Below are 23414 nucleotides of genomic sequence, written 5' to 3'. Positions count from 1 at the left end.
ACCTCCATTTATTGGTATTTGACCAATCCTTCCAAGAATTCTAGTGGGAAACAAATTGAGGAACAAGGACAACATCCAAACTGAGCACAGGCCACCATGCTGATAGCATGGCAACAATGCCACATGCAGGATTTGGGAGTACTGTACCTCAAGCATAACCAAAAAGGCACCATGGATATCTCCCTTCTTCTCTAGTAAGTACGAGGAAGCCTCATGGAGCTGATGTTTTTGAGTTATCTGAGTTGAAAGGAAAAAAAAGGTAAATGTCTGTCTGAAGAAAGCTGCCAGTGTTTGTTTATCCACAAGACAATGCCAAGCAGATGGCCAGGGCTGGGAGTGCTTTACCCAGGCTGAGCAGCTCTCCTCCATCTCCTTTTATTTCTCAGCTTGCACTATTGCCACCACCAGCACTCAAAAATGACTGGTACAATTTCCATACAGAGAAGGAACAGTTGCTCTCCCAGCACAAGGCAGATTTTGGCAGTGTTGCTTTGCAAAAACCCCAGGCCTGTGATTTCATATACCCCCAACATGATTAATTAGCAGCAACACAGCCACCCTCCACTCTGCAGTTTCTCAGCAGCTTCAGAGCACTAACAGCCCTTTCTTATTAGCCCTGAGACCCAGTTCATTGTTAGTCTATTAAATATATCCACCTGTGCTGCAGAACAGCAGTTTAGCAGCTCAGAGGGACAGAGAGTGCTAGAAACAGATTGGAAGAGCATCCAGGAACTAATCCATGCCTAAAGCAAAGTATCTTTACAGCAATGTAAAGAGCTAGGAGCTGATTTGAATGCATCCCATGGCCCCTGTCATCATTCATCTCTTTCCTACCTGGATGGTTTCCTCCAGTCTGCAGCATTCCAGAACTTTGAGTGTCTCCAAAACCTGGTCTGGGCTGTACTGACAGAGCAGCTCGATGAACTGCTCAGTGACACAGGGTGGGAGGTGCAGCAGGTCTTGGTTAATGCCTTCTCTGGAATAAAACAGGCACAAGAGACTAAAATCAAATCATAGCCCAGAAATCTGGCTGGGAAGAAGAGTTTCTTATTCAATTGAGCGTTGTCTTTTATCCTTAATGGTGAAGTTAAAAAATCTGGTTTTAAGAGGAAAATGATGCTACTTCTACTAGTTACTGGTGCTGGAGGTCTCTCAGCAGCCATTTCATTTGTTCCACAACATATCCTCCTGATGCCTCAGTACAAATTAAACTCTCAAAGACCCCTGTGAAGAAAGAGACCAGCACAGACCCATCTCCAGCAACTCCATGGCAAAGAGGCACAAAGAATTAGCCTCATTTCCTCAATGAAACCTTTTGGTCTGAGTGCTCTGTTCAGATCCTGATTGTCTCTGTCCTACAGACCTGCTCTGCATGTGCTACTTTTTGCTTATTGTTCCTGAAATTCTTCTTTGACTTCCTTTACACATTTTAATGTTTCATCCCTTTGATCTACCTCACTGAGAAAGGAACTCATACTTCTTTTAGAGAAACATCCCCATTTTCAATCCCTGGGCTCATTATTAAGCAAACTCCTCATGTGCAGAAACAGAAGAGAGAACAGAACTGTGAGCAGTGCCCACGTCCCTTTGTCCTGACAGTTTCCCACTGATCTTGGTTTTAACAAGAGCAACGTGAAGGAGGAGACTTCAGAGTGAGGAGGGAAAGGATGAGGCTTCCCTGGAGCCAGATACAGCACCTGCAACCTTTAAATGAACAGCAGCTCTCTGCCACTGCACATTACACTTCCCATGGCAGTTCTAGGATTGGTGCATTGCACAGAGAAACAGTGGAAGTTTATCCTGCCTACAAAACAGGGGCTTCTGCTGAAGCTCCTCCTAGGAAAGGAAATGCATCAGGGCGTATATATTGAGTTTTATTACCTTTCTGAACACAAATTCCTAAGCAGGAGAAGATCTGTTAGTGTGCAAATCCTACAGCCATGGGATGGAAAAGGTCTGATATCCAACATCCTCTATTTCCTGAGGGTTACAACAGGCATATTACCATTCCAAAAAGGCCAGGACAATGCTGTGGCTTGAGGAAGCCAGGAGAGCACTTCCTGTGATTACAATGATAATAAATGCAACATGCCCAGAAACAAAAGCCTCACCCATGTACTGATCATAGTGTGCAAAGGATGAGCACAACTCCACCAAAACCGTGCCCAAACTGCTGTGTTCTGACAGCAAAGGGTGGACCTTGAAGGACCAAACAAGAACCCTGAACTCTGCATTCACCATCCAGTCCTCCCACAACAAACACCCTGTAAACTCCCCCAGTGCCTGCAAGGGGGTGAGTGCTCTCCTCTTTCTATGGGTAGACTAAAATAAAGCACTCACTATCTAAAATGATCTTGTCTGCCAAGGCAGGAAAAATGGCAAGTCATGCACCTATAGCATGAGAACAAACTTCAAGTCTGGAAATAACTCTGGCACCAAGCATTCATGATTTCATGAGCAAGCTCACTCTTCCCTCAGTCATTTATTTCATAAAAACAGAGAAGAGACAATGGAAAGAAAGCTGGATTTTGGTAATTTCTAGAACTAATTGTCAATCCTTGGAGACTTGGAGACTTGCAGGTCCTCTTCAGCTACATGGGATCATTTCCACTCCAATATAACCATATCCAGTGTCTCCCTTGCCACTGTCTTTCCAAAAAGCAAGAGAGAAGCACTGGTTTCTCATGAAACCTGGCACAAGGGAAACCTGCAAGTGTCACAGGCAGCTGAGCACAGAGGAGAGCCCTTGGGACAAACCCTCATGGTTTAGTCTGTTACTACATTTATAAAGCCAGAACAGTGTTGCTAAACAAGTTAATATTGTTGGTATAATACATAACCACAAATGCCAACAGACAATGCTTCACTGTGCTGGGGCTTTTTAGAGAAAAAAACTCTAGAGTTTAAAATGGAAATGTAGCAAAGACTGTGATTAATGAGCTGAGCAATCCCTACTACATTCTCTGTTTCCTGGGGCTGCTTTATGCTACAAACATTCAGACATTTGGTTTTAATTTCCCCAGGCAATTCCTGTTAACCCTGTTTCCTCCCTTCCCCCTTACACATCCTTAAAAATAAATCTCTAGCTAAATTAAATGGGCCAAATTAATCCCTAATGCAATTCCACCAACTCGGATAGTTAGACCAGCATGATGAGTCTTGTCCCCATATGATCAAGCAATCATTTCTATCTGAGACCTTAAAAAAGCTCATTTACTGCTCTAAGAATCTTTACTTTGACAAAAATTTTGCTTCAAAAAAGAATATAAACATTTAGATTACATGAAAAGAGACAGATGTTGCAGAAGAGCCTAACCACTATTTTAGGTATAAATATACTACAAAGTGTAGGTGCCTCTGCAGGGAGATCTGCAGAGCAAGATTTCACCCCCCTCCCTGCCTCTCCCAGGGCACAGTTCAGCTCCTTTCAATAGGTTTTGGGAGAAAACAACTTGCCAGCACTGAGAACAGACCTCAGGAGCTGAGTGTTATTAAGAAGGAGCCATGTGGCCCAGTGCAGCATGTGGAACAGCATCCTTGGGGGAAAGGCAGAGAGCTGTGGGGAGATCAGCAGCACAACCTTGTATCCCATTGCTGGTTTGAACACATCACGTGTTGCCTGTGATCAGAAGGTAACTACAGGAGAAATGAGTCTATTTAGCTCTAATTATGGCAGAGTGAAATTAGAGATGTTTATTACTCAGAGATTATGGGAGGCACTCTGTGCATAAGATTAGAATCCAGGTTAATTACTACCTTCACTAAGTGTAAGTGATATCACAGCATAAACAAAGTTCTACTTAACATCCAGCTGGGTTTCATTTCTGCTTAACTACTTTTTTTTTTCAATTAATCAATGATTACCTAAATAATTTTATTTCTTTCCTATAAAATCCAACCAAGATCTTTTTTGATTTTGTTTTGACCCTGGAGAAAACAGGAGGTGTGGAAATGAACACCTTCCACACAAACATGTCTGTAAAACTCAGGAAACAACAAAATGTATGCCTGGGGTTTTGGCATTGGTTTGGGTTGGTTGGGTATTTTTCCTTAATTTACATTAAAATCCAAGAGGTGATTGATTAATTCCAGGTTCTGGCTTCCAAAGCATGCTTTTTATTCCACTTCAACAAAAACTGAAACACTGGCACTAGGATTTAGATAATATTGCCTTTTCCTACTCCTCCTCTTCATTAATCACAATTAATTTGTGATTAATTGACAAACCAAGATCTCTCCCTCAGTTGCATTAACAATTGTTTGAAACAACTGGAGCTGTGCATATATAAATGTCTTGTGGCATTTGATACTGATTTAACAGAAAGAGAACACAGAGCTGAAGCACTGAAAGAACAGGCACAGAAGGAGCAAGTAAGTAGTTAAAAAGAGGAGCTTGCAGTAAAATATGGCAGCAGTTCTGAAACTGGCTATTGATGCACTGGTTCAAAGAATTGATGTGAATCCACGTTTGCACACTGCAGTTTGTAAACAGTCCAATTTCCTACATACCTTGGATCAAGGAGACTCCTCAGGAACTGGAAGAGCAAGAACTGGTCCTGTACAACAGGAGGAGACACAGTATTGTTATTTTCAATTATGTGCTGTGAAACAGTGATCCTTGAACTATATCCACTGAAGGAAACAGTTCCCAGCTGCTGCAGGAGCTGCTCTAGGCATATCTTGCACAAATATTCTGAGGATGTGTTTGGCTGACAACAGCTCAGCTCTGGGACTCCAAGCCACACTAAAACCCAACTAAAAGCTGCAACCAGCAGCTCTGAGCTTATACATTTTTATGGCCAGAACTCTACAAATAGGCCAAATAACTGAGATGTAGCAATTCCTATCAGTGAGTAGCTAGAGCCTATTTTTCTTCTGTTTCTGACACAGAAATACCTCACCATGACTCTTAGCAATCAATTCCTCAGAAATGACATCCCTACTGCACAGAAGCCCCACACTAATGGAGTTTGACACCTCACCTGCAGGTTGGAGATGATGCTCTCGAGCTGCTCACTGAAGTGAATGGCTGCCAGGTCAGCTGCTTTACCTGGGCTCAGCACCAGCAGCTCCTTGAGGGGGGGGAAACACAACCAAATTAATTAATTTTGACTTCACAGGCAATATAATTATGCAGCATCACCGAGCCCATCCATACTGTAACTGCACCTTTGCTGAGATGCAAGTGTAAGGCAATAAACACCACTGCACAAAGAGAGGTATAGAAAAAATAGAAGGGTAGTTGGTAAAAAAGAATTTTTGAAAGTTGATGTTTTTGCTACACATAAGGCCTTGAAGAATACAAAACACCTCACACCAAGAACCCACCTCAGTCCTAAGGAGAGGAAGTTATTCATCAAATTTTCTGACAACTGCCTTTACCCCTTGCCAACGAGACATTCCCAGTGCCAACTGTGAGGCAGCAGGAAAGGGAAAACAATCAACTCTTGGGAATTTTTCAGTCCAATGGAAACAGTGTTGAATTGGCTTGAACTGAACCAAACCAGAGGTTTAAAGCAAGTTTCCTGTAACTGTTCACCATAACTGATACCTGTCCAGACATGAAAAAGCAATTTCTTTATTGTAATACAAGGAAACAAAAATCATCTAGATGCCTGTGGGTCTGCCTTCTGTCAAGCTTGAGCTAAAAGGCTTCATATCTTACAAGTTTACACAACCTGCAGTGTGAGCTTTTTGCTTCTAACCCTTCCAAATAAATGAGAAGCAACTGCTGCAAAACAACACTGTGCACCTGGTAACCTGTCCCAAAAGCCCTTGCTGAACCTAAAAACGAAAAAACATTTCTTTCCTGAACCAAACCAACTGTTACAGCAGTAAAGAAAGAAAATTATCAGAAATGTTCATCTGGGGAAAATCCCTTAGCAGTAGCTTGGCCTCCAGACAGACACAGCAGCCACTGAATACAGCCAATGGCAGCAACAGACTGGGGCAAAGGGAAGCAGGGAAGAGCCTGACCATCCATGAGCTCTTTAGGAAGAGCTGTCACAGCTGATGCCTTTGGTGAGGTTTCCAGAGGAAACCTGCCTGCTCCAGAAGCAGCTCTGCAGTGTCTGACCCCACAGCTTTACTGCACAAGCTCAGCCCCTCACTGCATCCCCACAACTTTCACCCCACAAACTCAGGCAGTTCAAAGCACCCAGGAGGTCTCTAAGCACAGCAGTGCAGAGGGACACAGAAAAGATGCAATGGGACTGCCTTAATCCACTTCTCTCTCTTCTCCCTCCTGGGAGTGTCCAGGACTGCTGAAGGCAGGACTGCCAGGCTGGAGGGAGCTGGTCCTATCCCCCTGTCTGGAATCAGGGCACCCTTCAGAGTCCACTCCCCAGCAAAACCTTTGGTGCTTGGGTTTGTATCCTCTCCCAGGTGTGAACAACCTGCAAACATGGTGCTGCTCAGACAGCCCTTGAGGAGACAGAACTGCCACAAGGCATGTGGGTATGAGGGTAGAAAAGAACCCTTGTGTGACTGAAGAGAACAGAGTTCATTTTTAAAAGATAAACATCAATGAACAATTGCTGTGAGATGATGGGAAAAATTTAAAGTGGCACTGATGACAAACTCCACTTTCTGCCATAGAATCACCAGGAAATCCTCTCCAAACATTGCTGGTTTTGCCTGAAGAGGCTGATCTGCTGCATTCATAGCTCAGCAAATGACAGCTGTCCTAAGAGCTGAAATCACAGCTTCACTCCAGTAAAGTAAAGTATTATTTACTGTTCCAAGTCTTTTGAATGTCTGAGAGCAGGATTAACACAATGGAAAAGGACAAAAGCCCACAGCAGCCATCAGGCTGCTAAACCACCTGCTTTACCAGTCCTGAAGATGCCAAATGAATCAGAGAGCTGGGCTCAGTGACAGTACCTAAAGAGAGGTGACCCACAGAGCCCATCACCTGCCCAGCAGCCTCTGGGGGACCAGGGATGCAGCAGGGGAAGGAAGCAGACACAAGAAGCAGCACACCAGCTGCAGCCTGCCCAACCTGGAGCCCCAGCTGCTCTGATGAGGGTGCAATGAGTCAGGCCTGCTCAGAGCCAGCACAACCATCCCCACCAGTCCCACAGCTCTGCCAGTGCCTCTGGAGAGGGGCTGTGAGCTCAGGGAGCCACATGCCAGGCAGCAGCATTCCCAGGGTTTCTTTGTGCATTATCTTTTGAATCACTCTCCCTCCTGGTCCATTTTCTCATTAGTCATGCACTACTTGCAGATGCTGGTAGAAACTAAAGTACTCTGGATGTGCCCATTAGCTTTTTGTCTGCCTCACAGGATACAGATTCTGTGGTCATTTTCTGCTAAGGAGTGCTGTCTGTAAGGCTTGTTTTACAGACAGAATTATTTTCTTGGCTTATCTCCAGATCACCCTGGTAGGAACTGACAGTACCTTATAGGAACTAGAAATATTACAGATTCCCCACATCTACTGACTGGACAATCGTTTCAGACATCTTCATCCCCTGAAGCTGACAGAGACTGAAAACATGGGAAAAATTATTAGTTGGAGGAGTCCAGCAGCAACCTGTGTCTTACACAGAAGTCATGATCCCATCATTCCCCAGGTTAGCAGTGCCAGGGCACCAGGGCTGAATGCACTCATCAGTGAGAGGAGCTGGATCCCAGAGCCTGTGAGGTCAGTGATGTCCATACCCTGCCTTGCTGCTGCTGCATGCTCAGGAGATGGAACACTGGCTAATGGATCCCTCTCCTGACTGCCCATCACCCCCTGAGCAGGCACCATTACCCAAAGAGCAGCACTTGAAAGCAGGAAGGCCAGGAAGGCAGCCTGACTCTGAGAGGCACTTACACTGATGTGGGAGAGCTCTGAGCTGACATCAGAGCTATCTCAACAGCTGTGACTCAGCACTGGACACTTGTGCTTTGGAAAAGCAGCCAGCACATCCAAGAGCCATCAGCAGGAGCTGAGGGACTGTGGGTGCAGGATATACCCTACCTACCTCTATATGGTCCAAAGCTTTCTGCCACACCAGCTGCTTCTCCTCTGCACTGTAGCCAGGCATGGACAGGATGTTGTGGATGTAGTTGAAAACTTCTTCCTGTAAGGCACAAACCCATAAATGCTGCAGTGTGCTCTGCAGCACCACTGACAGCACTGGCTTTTGGAAACCAGAGTGCTTCCAGCAGCCTTGGCATGACCTCAGGGCTAGTCCTCTCCAAGTAGTCAGGACGAGTTATCTGCAGGGAGGCTCTATGTCCCTAAAAAGTTCCTGAAGGAAAAGAGAGCCAAGGGGAACCTGATGCTAATGTGTCAAACACTGAGGTCAAAGAGAATTGTTCTTCCCCTACCAGAAATGTCTCCCTCTTACCCACAGGGAAAAAGGACAGGACATCACTTGAGCTAGGAGCCCAGGCAGAGAGAACACTCTGCCAGGGGGTAGCTCAGTTTTCCCAGCACATTCCTGAGCTCCCCCCTGACAATGGCCTCTCCCCCAGGCTCTCCTGCACTGTTACCAGCTCAGGTGCTCTCCTGTGTCATGGTTTTTGGCCACTTCACTATCACAACCTCCTCTTCTGACTCCTTCACCCACACAATGTTCAGTATTGTGGGTTTATAAGGACCTGGAGAGGTCACATTTGCCAGACTCTCATCCCAACTTCTGTTGGTGGTAGGGAAGGGAACACCTCAAAAACTGTGGCAGGTGTGCATGCTGAAGGTAATGGCAGAGAGATTGTAAGGTCAGAGAGCCTGTGTCCAGGGGAAGAAATGTGGGGACCAATGGCAGAAACAAAAAAGCACTGCAGTTAGCCACATCTGCAGTAAATCCCACCTTGCACTCAGATTTGATGTACCAGCACTAGATTTAAAAATAAAGGAAAACTCTGAAACATAAAAAAAAAAATCATCTCCTCTCCACTAGACAAACACAAACAGCTTTGACTACAACTAAGAAACCTGAACTGTTGAGGGCATTTTTAAGGTGATTATGCTAGAAGAGCAAGGCAGCTGTGCCCAGTCACTGTGCCAGCAGCACAGGCTGCATGGCCAGGAAGCAGAAAGGCAGGAGCACCAGAGCTGCTCACCTTCCTCAGGGGATCCCGCAGGTAACAGCCGATGATTTTGTCATAGCGAAGCTGCCGCTCGTACATGAACTCACAGATCTGATAGCTGAAAGGAAAGGAAACTTCCCAGGTCAGGAAAAGCACTCAGCTGAGCCAGCACCACAGACAGGCAGCACTTGGAAGTGTCTCACATTGGGGTTTTCAGCACACAGGCTGGGTGGCTCCAGAGTGCTGGAGTGCCATTTGTACCAGCCTCGGGCCAACCTCAACCCATCAGGGTTGCCCATCAAGCTCCCTCTTCTGGGAAATTATCACACAGCAGAGAGAAAAGTGGAGTTACTAAGGGGAGAGGTAAGGGACAGAGGATAACAACTCTTAATGAAATCAGGTCTCACAGGTTCTGCTGTCAGAGATGATCTCTGTTTCCACAACACTCTGCTCTAAGTTAGGTCAATCCACTACACTTAATTGAAGAAATTCACTAAACATGACTCAACAATGTGTTATGACACAGCTTCCTACCTTTTTAATAAACATCTTCAATATTTTGAGACTTACATAAAATCAGATGTAACTGAGTCAAACCAAATCAAGAGTCTGACAATTAATATAACTCTATAGCTCTTCCAGCTCTGATGGAACTGGCTGAGCTGGGGGGCCTGGCTGTCAAATTCTCTGAAGCAAGGAGAAAAAAATCTGTTTATTGACTCTGAAAAATTTGATTGAGTTACTCCTTTTAGGCCACACAGAAGAACAGGCATGGCACACCCCCCACTGCTCTCCCTCTGGTCCTTTGTAGCATGGTGGATTCATTCATGTAACACCCAAACTCATGACCTGGATGAAGATTCCCTCTCTGGCTGGTTTTGCTCTGACTCGACAGACTCCTTCTGGAATCATAAAGCATCTAAAAGAGATGCTGTAATTTTCAGCCTTTCTAGACACTGTTTTTGTATCTCCTACAAGTACCATGGGGATGGCTCCAGACCCCTTCATGCTTTTAAATCCACCTGTGGGTCTCACCCCAACCAGGCATCTCCATCTGCCAGGGGTAGAGCACTCCAATAGACAAATGTATCTCTGAACACAGTCTGGCCTCTAGGATAGGGAATGTTAAAACTCATCAATTCCCACAGAGTTTCTCCTGAAGGGTTTCCACAGCTCTACCCTCCTTTTCTGAACAATGCTTTCTCTGAGAACACCCAGGAAAGAAAGTCTGGGACTAAATGTGAACATCTTAAATGAAGCATGATGTGAATGCACAGGGAAAATGACCCCAAACACAGTTACAAAGTAGAAACAAGGAAACTGGAGCCAGGAAAGATGTGTGGAAGAGATTTAAAGGCAATTTTTATATATTGTGTCCAGTAACTCACAACTCAGCCTTCTCTGCCATTTGGATAAGGCGGCTCTCCTCAAACTGCACGATCCCTCCTGCCTGGAGCAGCTCCAAAAGGACCTGCAGGGATTGAACAGCAGTTGAACACCCAGTGCCACTACAAGTCCACTGCTCCTACTCCATAAAACATGGTAAGAACACAGGGCTGACTTTACTGATTTGTTAATTGACTGTCCTTTAACTATGAAGGACATGAGTTATGAGAACTTTCCAGCCTCTGTTCTTGTTCCTGCAGGCAGTGCTGGGGTGGGACCCTTCCCTCCTGCTGTGCCCAGCACAGCCCAATATTCCCATGCCCATTCTCACTCCCAAGGCCAAGTTCTGCTCCACAGCCTGGCCTTGCCTGGTGCTCCAAGGAGCATCCCTGGAAGGCTCTCACCTGCTGCCTCTCGGAATGCCGGGAGTCGTCATCCGGGCTGCACAGGAACTCCAGCACCTGCCAGGGACAGGGGGTGTGAGCCAGGCCTGGCTGGGAGCACAAACTCCCCAGCACAGCAAAGCACCACACAACAGGGCCATCTGAATGCACCTGGAACCAAACTGGGAATACTGGAATGGCAGAGAACTGCTGAAAGACTGCTGAGAGGGAAACACAGGACTCTGCACCAGGATCTACAACCAAACTTTAGGGAATTTGGGGAACCCCAAGTTTCTGCTTCAGACTACACACCAAACAGCTGGCATCACTACACTGACCCACTCTCCTGGACTGTGCCATCTCATCAGGAAAACAGGAAATTATGTAATTCATAACATTTCATATATGTGGAATAAAAGTGTTTAATCCAAATCTGTTTAGCTACCACAGAGTTCTTCTTAAATTAGGACCAAGGACATAATATATTCTAATTCATTTTTATCAGTGCTCATACATCCCTATTATCATCAGTCAGTGAAGCCTCCTCCTCACTCCCAGGAATTTCTGTGACTTAAGCTGGGATACAAAGTTAACTCATGCAAGCTTTGGGCATAAATTGGGGTAAATTCCTTTTTCAAACAGCAGAGAAGGTAGTGGCCAGCTGAACTAAAAATTATCAACTACACTTATGTGCTCTGTAAGCTCACTAATGTAATTTTAGTTGATACCCCTTATGCCAACTTGGGTTGGAAGGGACCTTAAAGCTCATCCAGCTCCACCTCTCTGCCATGAGCAGGGACACCTTCCACTAGACCAGACTGCCCAGAGCATCATCCAGCCTGGCCTTGAACACCTCCTAGGATGCAATGCTGTTTGTCCCACAGCTCCAGCCAAGCTGAAACACTGTGTACTGTGCTTCCATGGTCTGTCCTACTCTGCTCCTGGGAAACCACAGCAACAGCCCAGCAAGAGGCCACCTGGTTACAAGGCACCAGTTCCTCCAGACCTGCTCCAGCCTACAGCACTGAGCACACTTTCTGCAAAGGTGCATCCTGCCTGGAATGTCACACACACATCAGGAATACTTGCCTGGTCAAACAGTGTCCTGTTGACAAACAAGGTGTTGTTGGGCTTGGCGAGCTGCCGGGCAAGGAAGGTAAAGAGACAGCCAACCTGTGATGGGGTGAAGTCAGAATTCTCCACCATGACCTGAGAAATGTTGGAGACAAAAGGGAAAAATAAACCCTCAAGGAGTTGATTCTGCAGCTGCCTTTGAGAGAGTAACTGGGACAAAAAGAAATCCCTGTGAGCCATTGTGTGTCCTCCTACCCCAGACACCTCCTGGTGTCAGCCCATCCTGAAGGTCAAACCCAAGTCCCCTTCCCCAGCATTCAGCTGTGTCACCTGAAGACACAGGCAGTGGATGTGTCCTTGCTAAAGCACTTCTGTCCCAAAGCTGAAGAGGCTCCACCTCTCTTCCCTCTACTCAAGGGAAGAATTCTTGCATGTCTCTGTTTTTCAGGTGGGAAGAGGCTCCAAACCCACATTTATCTCTGCCTCTGTAACCTGTGTTGCTCATGGGACATGGAACAGCTTCTGAGCAGAGAAATGCTGTCACATGGTTACAGTACAATTATTATAGGAGCAAACAACCCCAAACACCTCATTTCAAGCCCCATTTCACCACTTAACTGTGGCATGCAAAGAACTACTCTAATAGCTAAGAAACAACTGCAGGTTTGGGAAAAGGTTTTTCTCACATTATGTTAGCATTAGTCTAACAATATTTAGAGAAACTTGTGACTGTGCTGACCTGAAATTACAGAAAAAAGGAATATCTAAGAGTCACTGCAGAAGGGATTAGAAATCCAACAAGTGCTTTTGACCTGTCTGGTGTAAAAACCATGAGCCTGATGTGTCCTGACTTGGTGTCTCCTGCTTCAAAAAAACCTAAATCCCAAGTGAAAGTGAAATGCCCCTGTTTGGAGAGTCCCCTCTAAGAGCAGTGTGTTTAAGCTGGGAGGAAATCCATCACCTGGACATTTCTGTCAGCTAAGACCTAAGAACTGCTGCAGCAAAGCCCATGGAACAGCTCACAGTTTAGCATCTCACTCGGAGCTGGGGGGAGTCAGCAGATTTCCTCAAGTGACCCAGAGTTCCAGACCCCAAGAGATGCTAATGCTTTTGTGACACAAGAGAGGCAGGCAGGGCAGACACATTAGAGAATCAAGCAGAGCTCTGCTTGAGACACCAGCTAATGCAATCATTCTTTTTCAGTTTTCATTTTCTGTCAAAAAAGGCTATTTCTTACAGGAGCCTAGTCAGAACAGCACTACCTTAACACCATTAAATATTATCCACTGAAATATCTGGAGTGTTTTATTAATTTTACCTTTGTTTTTGACAAACTGGGTCCTTGTCAGGCTATGTGAAGATAAACATACTGCATCCCTGGAATAGAGCAACTTCCCAGAGGCTGCAGACCAGCCACATAGATGATTAATTTGCCAAAGTTTTGATCTGCATTAGCAGAATGTCTGTGTTCACCAAACTATTTCAAAAGCAGAGCTACTTCCTAGGTGTTTTCTTTATTGCTTATGACAAATTTAAATTGAAAGGTTCAAGAGTTTTAAACTTTTAGATAAAAGGACAGCAGATTCCAGACCAAAGGACTGACAGTTTTCTTAACACCACATTGTTTGCCTGAAGATGCAATGCTGCAGCCCTTCTCAAGCTGCCCTCCTGCCATGACAGGAACACATCCCCAGCAGCTGTGGAACATGGCTGCAGTGTGCCACTTCCTGCTAACAGCAGCTCAGGACACAAAGCAGAGGGGCTGAGCCAGCACAGGGCTAAAACACCCTCAGAGCTGCTCACAAAACCCCTCCCAGTGGCATTGTCTCAGCCCACTGCAGCAGCACTGCCACCCAAGTCACTCACTGTGCCCTTGTCTCATCTATCAGTGATGACAGGGACAGGGAAATGCTACTTATGGTATGTTTATATATAAACAGCTTCCAAGTGGAGTCACTCATGATTAATGGTGACAGCTTGGAGGGGAAAGCAAACAGTGCTTGGCAGTGAGAGCTTTTAATGGGAACATCCCTTGTTGGGAACAGGGGCTGGGGGTGACAAGTGATTTCCAGAGCACCAGGCTGATAAGTGACATTTCTCTTCTCTCCTAAACTAAAGATAGGCCTGTCATCCTGGAAATGCTGCATCCCAAACATAGCATTGGCAGGCACAGGGAGCAGGGATTCAGCAGAAAAGCAGTGGCACCTTGCCAAGCACAGCTTACCTGGGACCTTTTTCATGCTCAGAAGCAATCAGGGAGGAGATTCAATGAGAAGCAGATCAAAATAAGCTTAACAGTGCAGAGATGAGAAATTTGACAAAGCACCATCCAGGTGAAATCACAGGAAAGGAGACCTCTCTGTCAGCACATTTAAAGTGCATGAATCATCACTTCTGAATACCCAGCCTACAGCTTTGGCTGAGGTGCATCCATGCTCCTGTCCAGCACCTGTGTCAGCCAGGGCAGGACTGGAAACACCTCCTCCAGATTGCAGGCTGAACTGCAGAGCACTGCATGCCATCAGTCAGATACAAACAGCTCATTCTTAGGCACACTCACTTTCAGAAGAATGTCCACAATTCTCTGTTGATACTCCACAGCTTGCTTGTCATTCTTGAAGTCTTCAAAAGTCTGCAAAGCACTGACACCTTGAGCAGACTGTCTCATAATAACAGCAAACACAAAGCAGCGGCCACATCACAAAGCAGCCAGTGTTGGTTTAAGTCCTTTCTCTGCATATCCCTAAACAGCAGGTTCCAAGACATAATTTGCTCTTTTGTAACTACCAAAATGATTTTTACACATTCAGGTAGAATTAATGGGTCCAAATAGACATAAGAAGTTCTAGAGATTTGGAAAGTAAGAAAGACAGACTTCCACGCAGGAGATGGAGACAGGCACTAGAACACTCTTTACAAATATATTATTCTTGTTTTTCCTCTGTTTTAAAGACAGCCTCTGTTGCCAGAACTTTCACTGTGTAATGTCATGTTCATCACTCTGTATTTAATGCCACAAAGGACTACTGTAATTCCCTCTGATATCTTACAGAAAAAGCACCAGAACTGTTCCTTCCCTGAGCCAGGAACTCCTGGTTTAGCTAAAGCACAGATGTATTGACAGGAACCTCAATGATGATGGGAGAACTGGCAGAGCATTTTTCCTCTCAGAAAGCCAGGGTCTCTTACCAGAGCCAGCACGTTGAGGAACTCCCGTGTGTCGAAGTGCAGCAGGGTGCGAACGTAGGGATACACCTCCTCATCCACTGAGCCCTCAGCTGAGTGCAGCCTGATCAGGAACTCAAACACCTGACAGGACAAGGCAAGCAAGGACAGCAGGTTTCCTATGGATTTCAGATAAATAGGAGCACAAGTGTGTGGGAAAGCAGCACTGTTATCTGCTTTGTACTTGAGCTTTAAAGCCCCTTAGGAGTCCATTGGTTCTTATTTGAGTGGTGTTTTCTGTTGCTTGTCAGCCCCTCCTAAGACTCACCAACCAATTTAAGATCAATCAAAACTTAAGACCAAACAAAAATAAAGGCTTATTTATACTTGCAGATAGAAGTGTGTGAAATTAGAAAACTCCCTCTCCCCCTTCCTGTGCAACTCCTCCTTATCCAGGGCACAGCTCCTCTCCTTGTCAGCAGCTCACTTGGGAACAGCCAGTCAATCTGCCCCCTCACTGTGAGGCACAAAGCTTTTGGCACTGCAAAGACTGACTGAGGTGCTTTTCAACTCTTGTCTCTTCCACTGACTTAGCAGTTCATGAAATTTGAGGGCATCTTCCAAAATAAACTCCTTTTAGTGAGCCCCTGTTTAGACTGTCCCAGGGAACACAGAGGGCAGGGCCAGCTGCAGGAGTCTGAGGCAGGCTCACAGCAGAGCTGGCTGCCAGCAGCAAGGGAGCAGGTGGCTCCAGGCTGGAGCAGCACACAGGAATATGTGTCAGGTACACACTGGGATCCCATGGAACACTGACAGGCCATGTGTTCTCCCAGCCACCCTCTGCAAGTGTCATGTTCCCCCATTTACTCCTGCTCTGAGCTCATTTCTGGCAGCACAGTGGCAGTGAATCCAGCAGGATTTAGCAGCTTGCCTGTCAGATCCACACCTCCCCTGCTGACCTCTGGCAGCTGGGAATGCTTAAGAAAATAAAACAAACCCACCAGACACAAAGGTGTTACTTAAACCCAGCTCTCAGGAACACCACCAGGAACCACAGAAAGGAGAGGCTGAAGGCTCTTCCTGGGGCTGCTGCTGCTGACTGGGCTCCTGCTTCCCCTCAGAGCCTGAGCAGGAGGCAACAACCCTGGGAGAGGGCAACAGCCAGTGCTTGGCCCAGCAAAGTGGAGAGGGCTGGTGAGCACAGCTGCTGAGGAAAGAGGCTGCAGGAACCCAGAGCTACCACGTACATAGAGCTACAAGTTCTGGACTAGGAAACAAAATCCATACACAGGAAAATCACAAACAAAAACCCACCCCACATTCAAAAACTGGCTGTTCCATTGTACTGTAAAGAGGAAGTGCAAAATAAAAAGCACTTCCTTCTCACTGGAACCCTGAAACTGAAGTGAAATGCTAAAACACCAAAAAATATTTATTGTAATGCTAGCCAGAAACTTAGGAAGTTTTGTGAGCACAAAAAGCAATGATAAGTAACATCCTGTTTCAAAAAATTGTCAGATTAGTCCAAAGGAGTCAAAAGCCTTCAAGAAACCCACAACCAAGAGCTACTTAGAGACATTTCTCCCCAGAGTCAATCCAGTGTTAGTTGCATTTTAAACAGGGAAGACCCTTCCATATTTGACACATGAAGTTTACAGAGAAGAAACAGCTACAGATTTCTGGTAACTCTGTGGTAAAGAGCAAGGCAAAAAACCCCAATCACTGAGAACTCTCTGTTCCCACCCCCCAATTTAAAACTGAAAGTAAAATATTACATTTAAATGTTCAGATTGCATCAACTGCTTGATTTTGTACAAAACTAATTTTGTAATTACAGCAAGATACACATATCACAAAGATACAGTTATCAAACTGACAATTTTCCCATGGAAACCCATGGAATAAGATATATGCAGCTTTTTCTAAAAACCTCATGCAGGAAAGTTGCCTTCCAAGAGGTTTCTCACCTGATTTTTCACCAGAGGTACCAGATCCTCAGGAATATCACCCAATGGGTATGCACGGCCTGCCAAGCAGCAGCTACAGAAAAGGAGGGGAAAGGCATTTTAGTACAGCTGACATTAAAGACATTGAGAAGTGTTCATTTTTTGACTTAATTTTCAGGATACCCTTAACACAAGGCAAACTAATTTATTTTGTAAATCATGAAAGCAAGAAGCATCCCAGGCAGCCCTGCTGTTAATACACTCTGAGCCAATGCACTGTATGAATCTGCAGTCATTCCACAGCAGGAAAATAATGGGAAAGCTCAGTATCTTGCCCAAAATTTTCAATTTTAGGAGGCTGGAGTAATGCAGAAGGTAACTTCACAATCTTGCACAGACTCCAGAAAGGGGATTCACTAATGAATCCCTCCTGTGCAAGCTCCTGCAAATGACAGGGAAGCCAGCAAGGAAGAGCTGAGCTATCCCAAAAGGCAGGGCAGAACATGGCCTGCTACAAAACATGAGGCTACTGAGCCCTTGGTCAAGGAGCTCTGTCTCACACAAAACAAAACCAAATAGTGAAATTAAAAACCTGCATCAGCAGTAACTTGAGCTCTAAGCCTCCAACTTGATCCCTCCTACTCATGCACACCACATGCAACAGGAAGGGATTTTAAATTTAAGTGAGCTGTAGTAGGTACCACTGCTATTTCACACAATCTCTCAGAACCCGAAGCTCCCAATAAGGTTCTGCAACTACAGCAAGTTTAAAATCTGGTGCCACCACTAGACAACACCTCACACTTTCTGAAGGATCTTACCTGATGTACACAAGCAGTTTGTTGCCCATCACCACCTGCTCATCTACAAAACAAAAATTATTCATCACCCTTTCTTCACCAGACAAGAGGCAGAGATGCAGTTCTTCTCCCACAAAAACAGAGTTTATCACACAAAGTAGAGCAGCTTTACAAACAGTACTAGAACACTCTTCTGTTCTCCAAGCCCCTTATATTGGGTATGCATTCCCTTTTGCATCTCTTTGTTGGAAGTGACTAGGGATATTCAAAACACCAAGTATCAAAGGTGGAAACCTTAAAAGGGAAAGCATTCTGTACCTGTGAGAGACTTTCCAGCATTCAGTGGAGGAGCAATGACTTTGAACAGCTTCTGTAACAAGAAAAAAGGCAATGCTCAAGCAGCTGGAAAAGCTCAAAGCAAAGAACCTGTGTGATTTCAAAGCAGAGATCAGTGGGGTGTCTTCCCACAGAAACTCTTTATCACCATGTCTTCTAATTAACAGGCACAGAGGACTCCAAGACACTGCAAAAGATGCTTTTTACAGCTAATGTTATGAAAAAACAGCTTTCATTCCATTATCTCTAACCCTAAGCACAGGCCACACTAAAGCAAAGCAATGTTCAGCAGTCCCAGAGGTCAGTCAGAGCATAACCCAACAGCTCCACATCCTGTTCCTGTATATCCTGGAACAAACACTTCCACCACTCAGCAGGGTCCCCAGAGCCTAGTTTGGGCATGTAGAATGAGGATTTGTCTAAACACTTGCCTCCAGAAAGCAAAGTTATTTATACTCATAGAGCTACTACTCAGTTTTCATAGTCCTTTTTAAAATTATGACCACCTAAAGAGGCTCCTTCCTTAGAAAAAGCAAATGAGATTACAGCTGCTAAAACTTAAGCAGGTGAAGATTTTCCCATTCTAATGGTCCCAGCTCTCTATTTCAGCACTACTGAGAAAAGCACCAGCAGTGCTTCCATGGTGAAACACATTGGGGTTATAGAGCCATTGGCACATCCCCAGAATAACTAGCAGAACCAACAGGGCCTTCAGAGAGCCTTGCAGTGAGTCCTGTGCTTCTTGCTGAAGGTTCCAAGTGCTCAGAACAAGGCCTGCCTCAAGCAAGGGGTTTCTGGCCTTTTGTATGAATTGTGCACATGCAGACTCCTTAAATAATCATGTTATTATCTTCTGCTGCTTTTCCTTTTTATTTTATTAACATAACTGTATTTCCTGCCCTAATTCTGCAGAGGATTTGTGCCTCAGCAGGGAATTTGGTGTTCTAAAGCACAGTAATTACAAATCACTTCTCTCCCATACTGCATCCAGTGAAATAAACTGCACATATCACACATGATTCCCCCCTTGAAATGGAAATGAGCAAGAAGGCAGAACACAGAGAATAAAATAAGGCTTTGGGTTTGAAATGCTGTTTCTCAGGAAGAATGTGTGCAGAACATCCCAGCAGATGCAGGAGCAGCTCTCCTACCTCCATGGGGCTGATGAAGTCGTTCATGCCGCTGTTGTAGACGTAGATCATGGCATCGTACAGGCGGTTCTCCCAGCACAGCAGAACCACCTGCAAGGCACCAAAGCACAGAGCAGCTACACAGCTGCTCCCAGCTTTCTCACTCCCCAGGCCCTGTCCTTGCACTTCCATCATCCAAGAGTACAACTTAAAGCAGAATGAGAATGTTCCCTTTCAGAACCACTCTCTCTGAAAACCCCAAACTCCCCAAAGGAGTGTTCAACTTAGCAAGCATGGAATCTCACTGTCTAGAGTCTAACATTCATATGAGGTTAAAGAATAAATTTTAAAAATCAAGTTCTTCAAAAGCCTTGCTTGCAGTAGTTTGGTTGGGTTAGCGAATCATAACATCAAGTTTCCAAGCACTTCACCCTTGAAATCGAAAGCCATGGCATCAGAAACAGGACTGCTGAGCAGGAACCCCTCCCTGCTCCACTAACTGCTGTGCAGAATCAAGTACCCAAGCTGACAAACACGACTCCAGTCTTCTGAGCTCCTGCAGCCTTTGATGCCAGGTAAGGTACTCAGAATGGGAAAGAGTGACTGGGACAACCCTGAAGGATTTTCCAACATGTTCAGCTGCTGATGCATTAACCTATGCCAGGGACAAAAAGTGGGGGAACAAAACACAGCCACAGTGTACAACTCCCAACTCCCTGAATTTGATCCCAGGGACACAGGGAAACCCCACATACCATGCTACACTTAGAAGCACAAGATGCTGTAACTGCTGATTTATTCAGAGGAGCTCAATATGCAACACAACCACTCACCTGCTGGATGTCTAAACTGGTGATATCCATATGCACAATGCAGGCTTCCAAGTTTTCCAGCCTGTTCTTGTCTTGGAAGTGAAGCAGCAAGTCTTTCATCACTTGAGCTGTGATTCCCATCAGCTTATCACTCAAGATATACGGCTCCAAGCACTCCAGAAAGATGCCTTTGGCTACAGAGTTCTCACTCATCTTGTCATATATCTGGTTAAATAACAGATCCCTAGGAGGAAGGAATTTAGTTATCAAATAATTTTATTAAAATCTCCTTGCTTATCTATTTTCCTAGGGCTCCAAATTAAACTCCATTTTCTCTGTATTTCCCAGGCTCAGGAACTGAATGCCCTGTTCAGCTCCTGTAGTGGGGCATAAATCAGCTATGGATGTTGCAGCAAAAAAAGTGCTGCTAGAAGGGAAGCAATGAGAATGACAGAAAAATCTCTCAAGGCAGGTTCTTGGTTCAAAGCAACTTTTCTTCCTCAACACATCAATGCAAATTTAAGAGACAGTTTTGGGTGACCAGTGAGTTCCTGACTTCAGTATTGGTTTTTAGGCACTCCTCTGAACTGTGATGTGACATGTGCCATGGCACGATGTGATACAATTCCTCTACACCACGTGGTGTCACAGGACACAGCACTGGGGGCTACCTGGGGTGTGCCCTGGGGACAGGCCAGCATGGCCAGACTTACATGCGCTGCAGCAGGAGACAGTAATCCACGATGACAGGCACCACATCCTGGGGAGCAAACACAACAACGTTGTAGGGACTGACTGGCAAAAATCCTGCCAAGCAGCACATCCTGCAAAGCATGAAAGGCAGCCTGGCCAACACAGAGCAGAAACAATGAGGTATCTGACTCAGCTGGTGGCTGGCACAGTTACAGGTTTTCCATATGCTGATGCATATGGAAAAAAAGCTCTGCTGACACTCCTGCAGAGCACAGAGAGCACACGGGTTCTGCTCTGCCACCCACGATACCCAAGTCTGATTTTGTGAGGGCATACAACAGGTGAGAGCTGAGCTGAATCACAGCAAGGTTTTTTCAAAAATACACAAGTAATGTTTGTAGCAAAACAAAGTTAATTAAAAAAGCCAAAGGATTTCTACAAGAGTCCTCTGAACCACCATACCTGAAAGTGCTGCTCCATAACCTGGATTTTTCCTTGGTCAGGACATTTCTTCAGAGTCCGATCGGTGTAATGGAGAAGGATTTCTACCATCTGAATTACAACAAATAAGAAAAGTCATTCAAATCCTCTACTGAGGATAGGATTGCTTGGTAGCACATTTCAGACTGGCTTGGGGCTTGGCAGCACTGTAAGAAGCTCTGCTGTCCCATTTTGGGTATGAAGTGCTGTGGGCAGGAAGAAGAGGGCTGCAAGAGATGGTGGTGTGACAATGGCACAGAAGTGCCCAGAGGGATACTGAAAGCCCACACCAACTTTAACTGACCACAGAGCTGGGCAGCCAGCCCAAGAGCCAGTTCTCAGGCTGGTGAACACACCTGAAGCACAAGGCTCATCTGGGCCATGACTTTACCCAAAGCTTAAGTTAAAGTATATTACACAGCAAAACATAGATACCTGCAAATGTAATAACAAGAACACAGCACAGCCAAATAATTATTGCAGTAAGTGTGTACTTTAAACACACCCCTCCCTGAAGCAAGTTCCTGTAAAAGCTGAACTGGATCAGTTGAAGAGTTATTCCATGTCCACATAAACACAGAGCAGTTTCCATCCTCTGCGTCAGCAAGTCACATACTGATGGACATGTGCCAAACAAAGGTCAGGCAACTCCAGAGTTACCTATACAAAAGGTTTCTCTTCACTGTGAGGGGACCAGAGATCTCCAGGCCTGGAGGAGAATGTCTCCTTTTGGATTGCTAATGCTGCAGATTTTACCCTCACCTCTACCCAAATGGTATTTCCAAGTTTTTTCTAAAATTCTGCTCCCAATTTCAGCAAGAGAGGAACATGTACATGTTCTAGAGTTAGTTGGATTAACTCAGGGAGGACAGAAACTGTTCCTTTCAGGAACACAGTATCACAGCACACATGAAAATCCAGCTGGGAAGAGCTCAGGGACTCACTCTGTCAGCAATGACTGCTTTCCTCTTGCTCGTGTCCCCAGTCAAGCCTACAAAGAATGAGGGAATGAGGTGAAGACCAAAGCTTTTCTCATCTAAGCTACCAGCAGAAATAAAAAAAACTCCACAGTTCAGATGCTAACACAACTACCCAAGCGATGTAGAGGTCAGGATATGTAAATACACAGTTTTGTGTTCTACTTTTAGCCCCCTCTTCTTCTAAAAGGTTTGTTCTCCTCACTTAAAGACTGTTCCAGCACAGGAATGGCAACAACAGTTCTGAGTGCTGTTTAAAACTGAGAGAACAATTAATGGAGAGCTGTCAAAGACTGCACATGAGGGTAATTGCTGGAGGAGGTCTTGATGCAAATAAGCTGAATAAAGTGCACTAAAAGGGGAAAATATAAATGCCAAATCAAAAAGACAGTTTTTCATTATTCAAAGCATTACAATCTGCTTTATTGTGCTATATCCATGCACTAAAACAAAACACATCTTCATATACCAGCAATTTCACAGCAGGATCCTGTCCTGGGAACCTGCATCCCACTGTCAAAGCCATCAGAAGTTACTTGCTGTAAAATCAATGTGTCCAGTACAAATCTGACCACACAAGTGGCAGTATCTGGCATAATTAACATATTTCTCAAGCAACCTCCTCTGTAGGAAATGTGGTGCCAAAAGCCAGCATGATTCTTTCAGCTCCTTGTACAGTCAGGGGAGAGACCTGGATCAAAGCACCTGCTTGGCAGAGCTGACAGAGAATCACACTGGAAGATACCTGTGGGTCATGCATGGCCTTCAGGAATATTTTAGCAGGTTGGACATTCAACATCTGGGTCTACCTCCTTCATGGCAAAGTGACAAAAGCATGGAGTCACACCCAGATCAAGCCTGACTTTCATATGAGTTGGTAAAAGGACTATAGCTTAAAAAATAAAAAAATCAAACTATTCCATATAAAGGTTGCTTCTGCCAAACTCAAAGCAACACATCCTATTTTCTCTTCTTAATTCAATTCAAAACTGTTTTCTTCCCCTAAAAAAGTGATTCCTGGATGTGCAGATATTTAAAACCACCCCCAGAGGTTTCAGTTAGAAGCAAACAAGTCCAAACTTACCTACAACAGCCTTTGCTTTACCTTCATAGAAGGACCAAGCAAGAGCCAGGGCATCTGTGAGCCGTTCTTGTTTCAGAAGGTGGTCAACTCTCTAAAACAACAAGGAATACTGGACCTCAGAGTTACA

The 23414-nt window shown here is 45.1% G+C and overlaps 1 protein-coding gene across 1 annotated transcript in view; it reads right to left on the bottom strand.

Annotated features, from left to right (window-relative positions):
- The window catches only part of VPS8 (VPS8 subunit of CORVET complex), a 64701-nt gene that overhangs the window by 20617 nt on the left and 20670 nt on the right, over positions 1 to 23414 (bottom strand). The window contains exons 17-36 of the mRNA XM_058031134.1: positions 23288 to 23378; positions 22171 to 22217; positions 21209 to 21298; positions 20767 to 20813; positions 20075 to 20297; positions 19263 to 19352; positions 18094 to 18145; positions 17797 to 17839; positions 16997 to 17069; positions 15054 to 15173; positions 14425 to 14496; positions 11880 to 11999; positions 10812 to 10868; positions 10410 to 10492; positions 9055 to 9139; positions 7971 to 8069; positions 4983 to 5072; positions 4510 to 4556; positions 835 to 976; positions 148 to 237 (exon numbers count right to left, since the gene is read on the bottom strand). Of these exons, the coding sequence (XP_057887117.1) occupies positions 148 to 237; positions 835 to 976; positions 4510 to 4556; positions 4983 to 5072; positions 7971 to 8069; positions 9055 to 9139; positions 10410 to 10492; positions 10812 to 10868; positions 11880 to 11999; positions 14425 to 14496; positions 15054 to 15173; positions 16997 to 17069; positions 17797 to 17839; positions 18094 to 18145; positions 19263 to 19352; positions 20075 to 20297; positions 20767 to 20813; positions 21209 to 21298; positions 22171 to 22217; positions 23288 to 23378 (1761 nt within the window). The remainder of the gene's footprint in view (positions 1 to 147; positions 238 to 834; positions 977 to 4509; positions 4557 to 4982; positions 5073 to 7970; positions 8070 to 9054; positions 9140 to 10409; positions 10493 to 10811; positions 10869 to 11879; positions 12000 to 14424; positions 14497 to 15053; positions 15174 to 16996; positions 17070 to 17796; positions 17840 to 18093; positions 18146 to 19262; positions 19353 to 20074; positions 20298 to 20766; positions 20814 to 21208; positions 21299 to 22170; positions 22218 to 23287; positions 23379 to 23414) is intronic.

Source organism: Melospiza georgiana, chromosome 10 (assembly GCF_028018845.1).
Source record: "Melospiza georgiana isolate bMelGeo1 chromosome 10, bMelGeo1.pri, whole genome shotgun sequence".
In the NCBI taxonomy this organism is placed as follows: Eukaryota; Metazoa; Chordata; class Aves; order Passeriformes; family Passerellidae; genus Melospiza; species Melospiza georgiana.
This window is presented reverse-complemented; position numbering and strand designations above follow the sequence as displayed.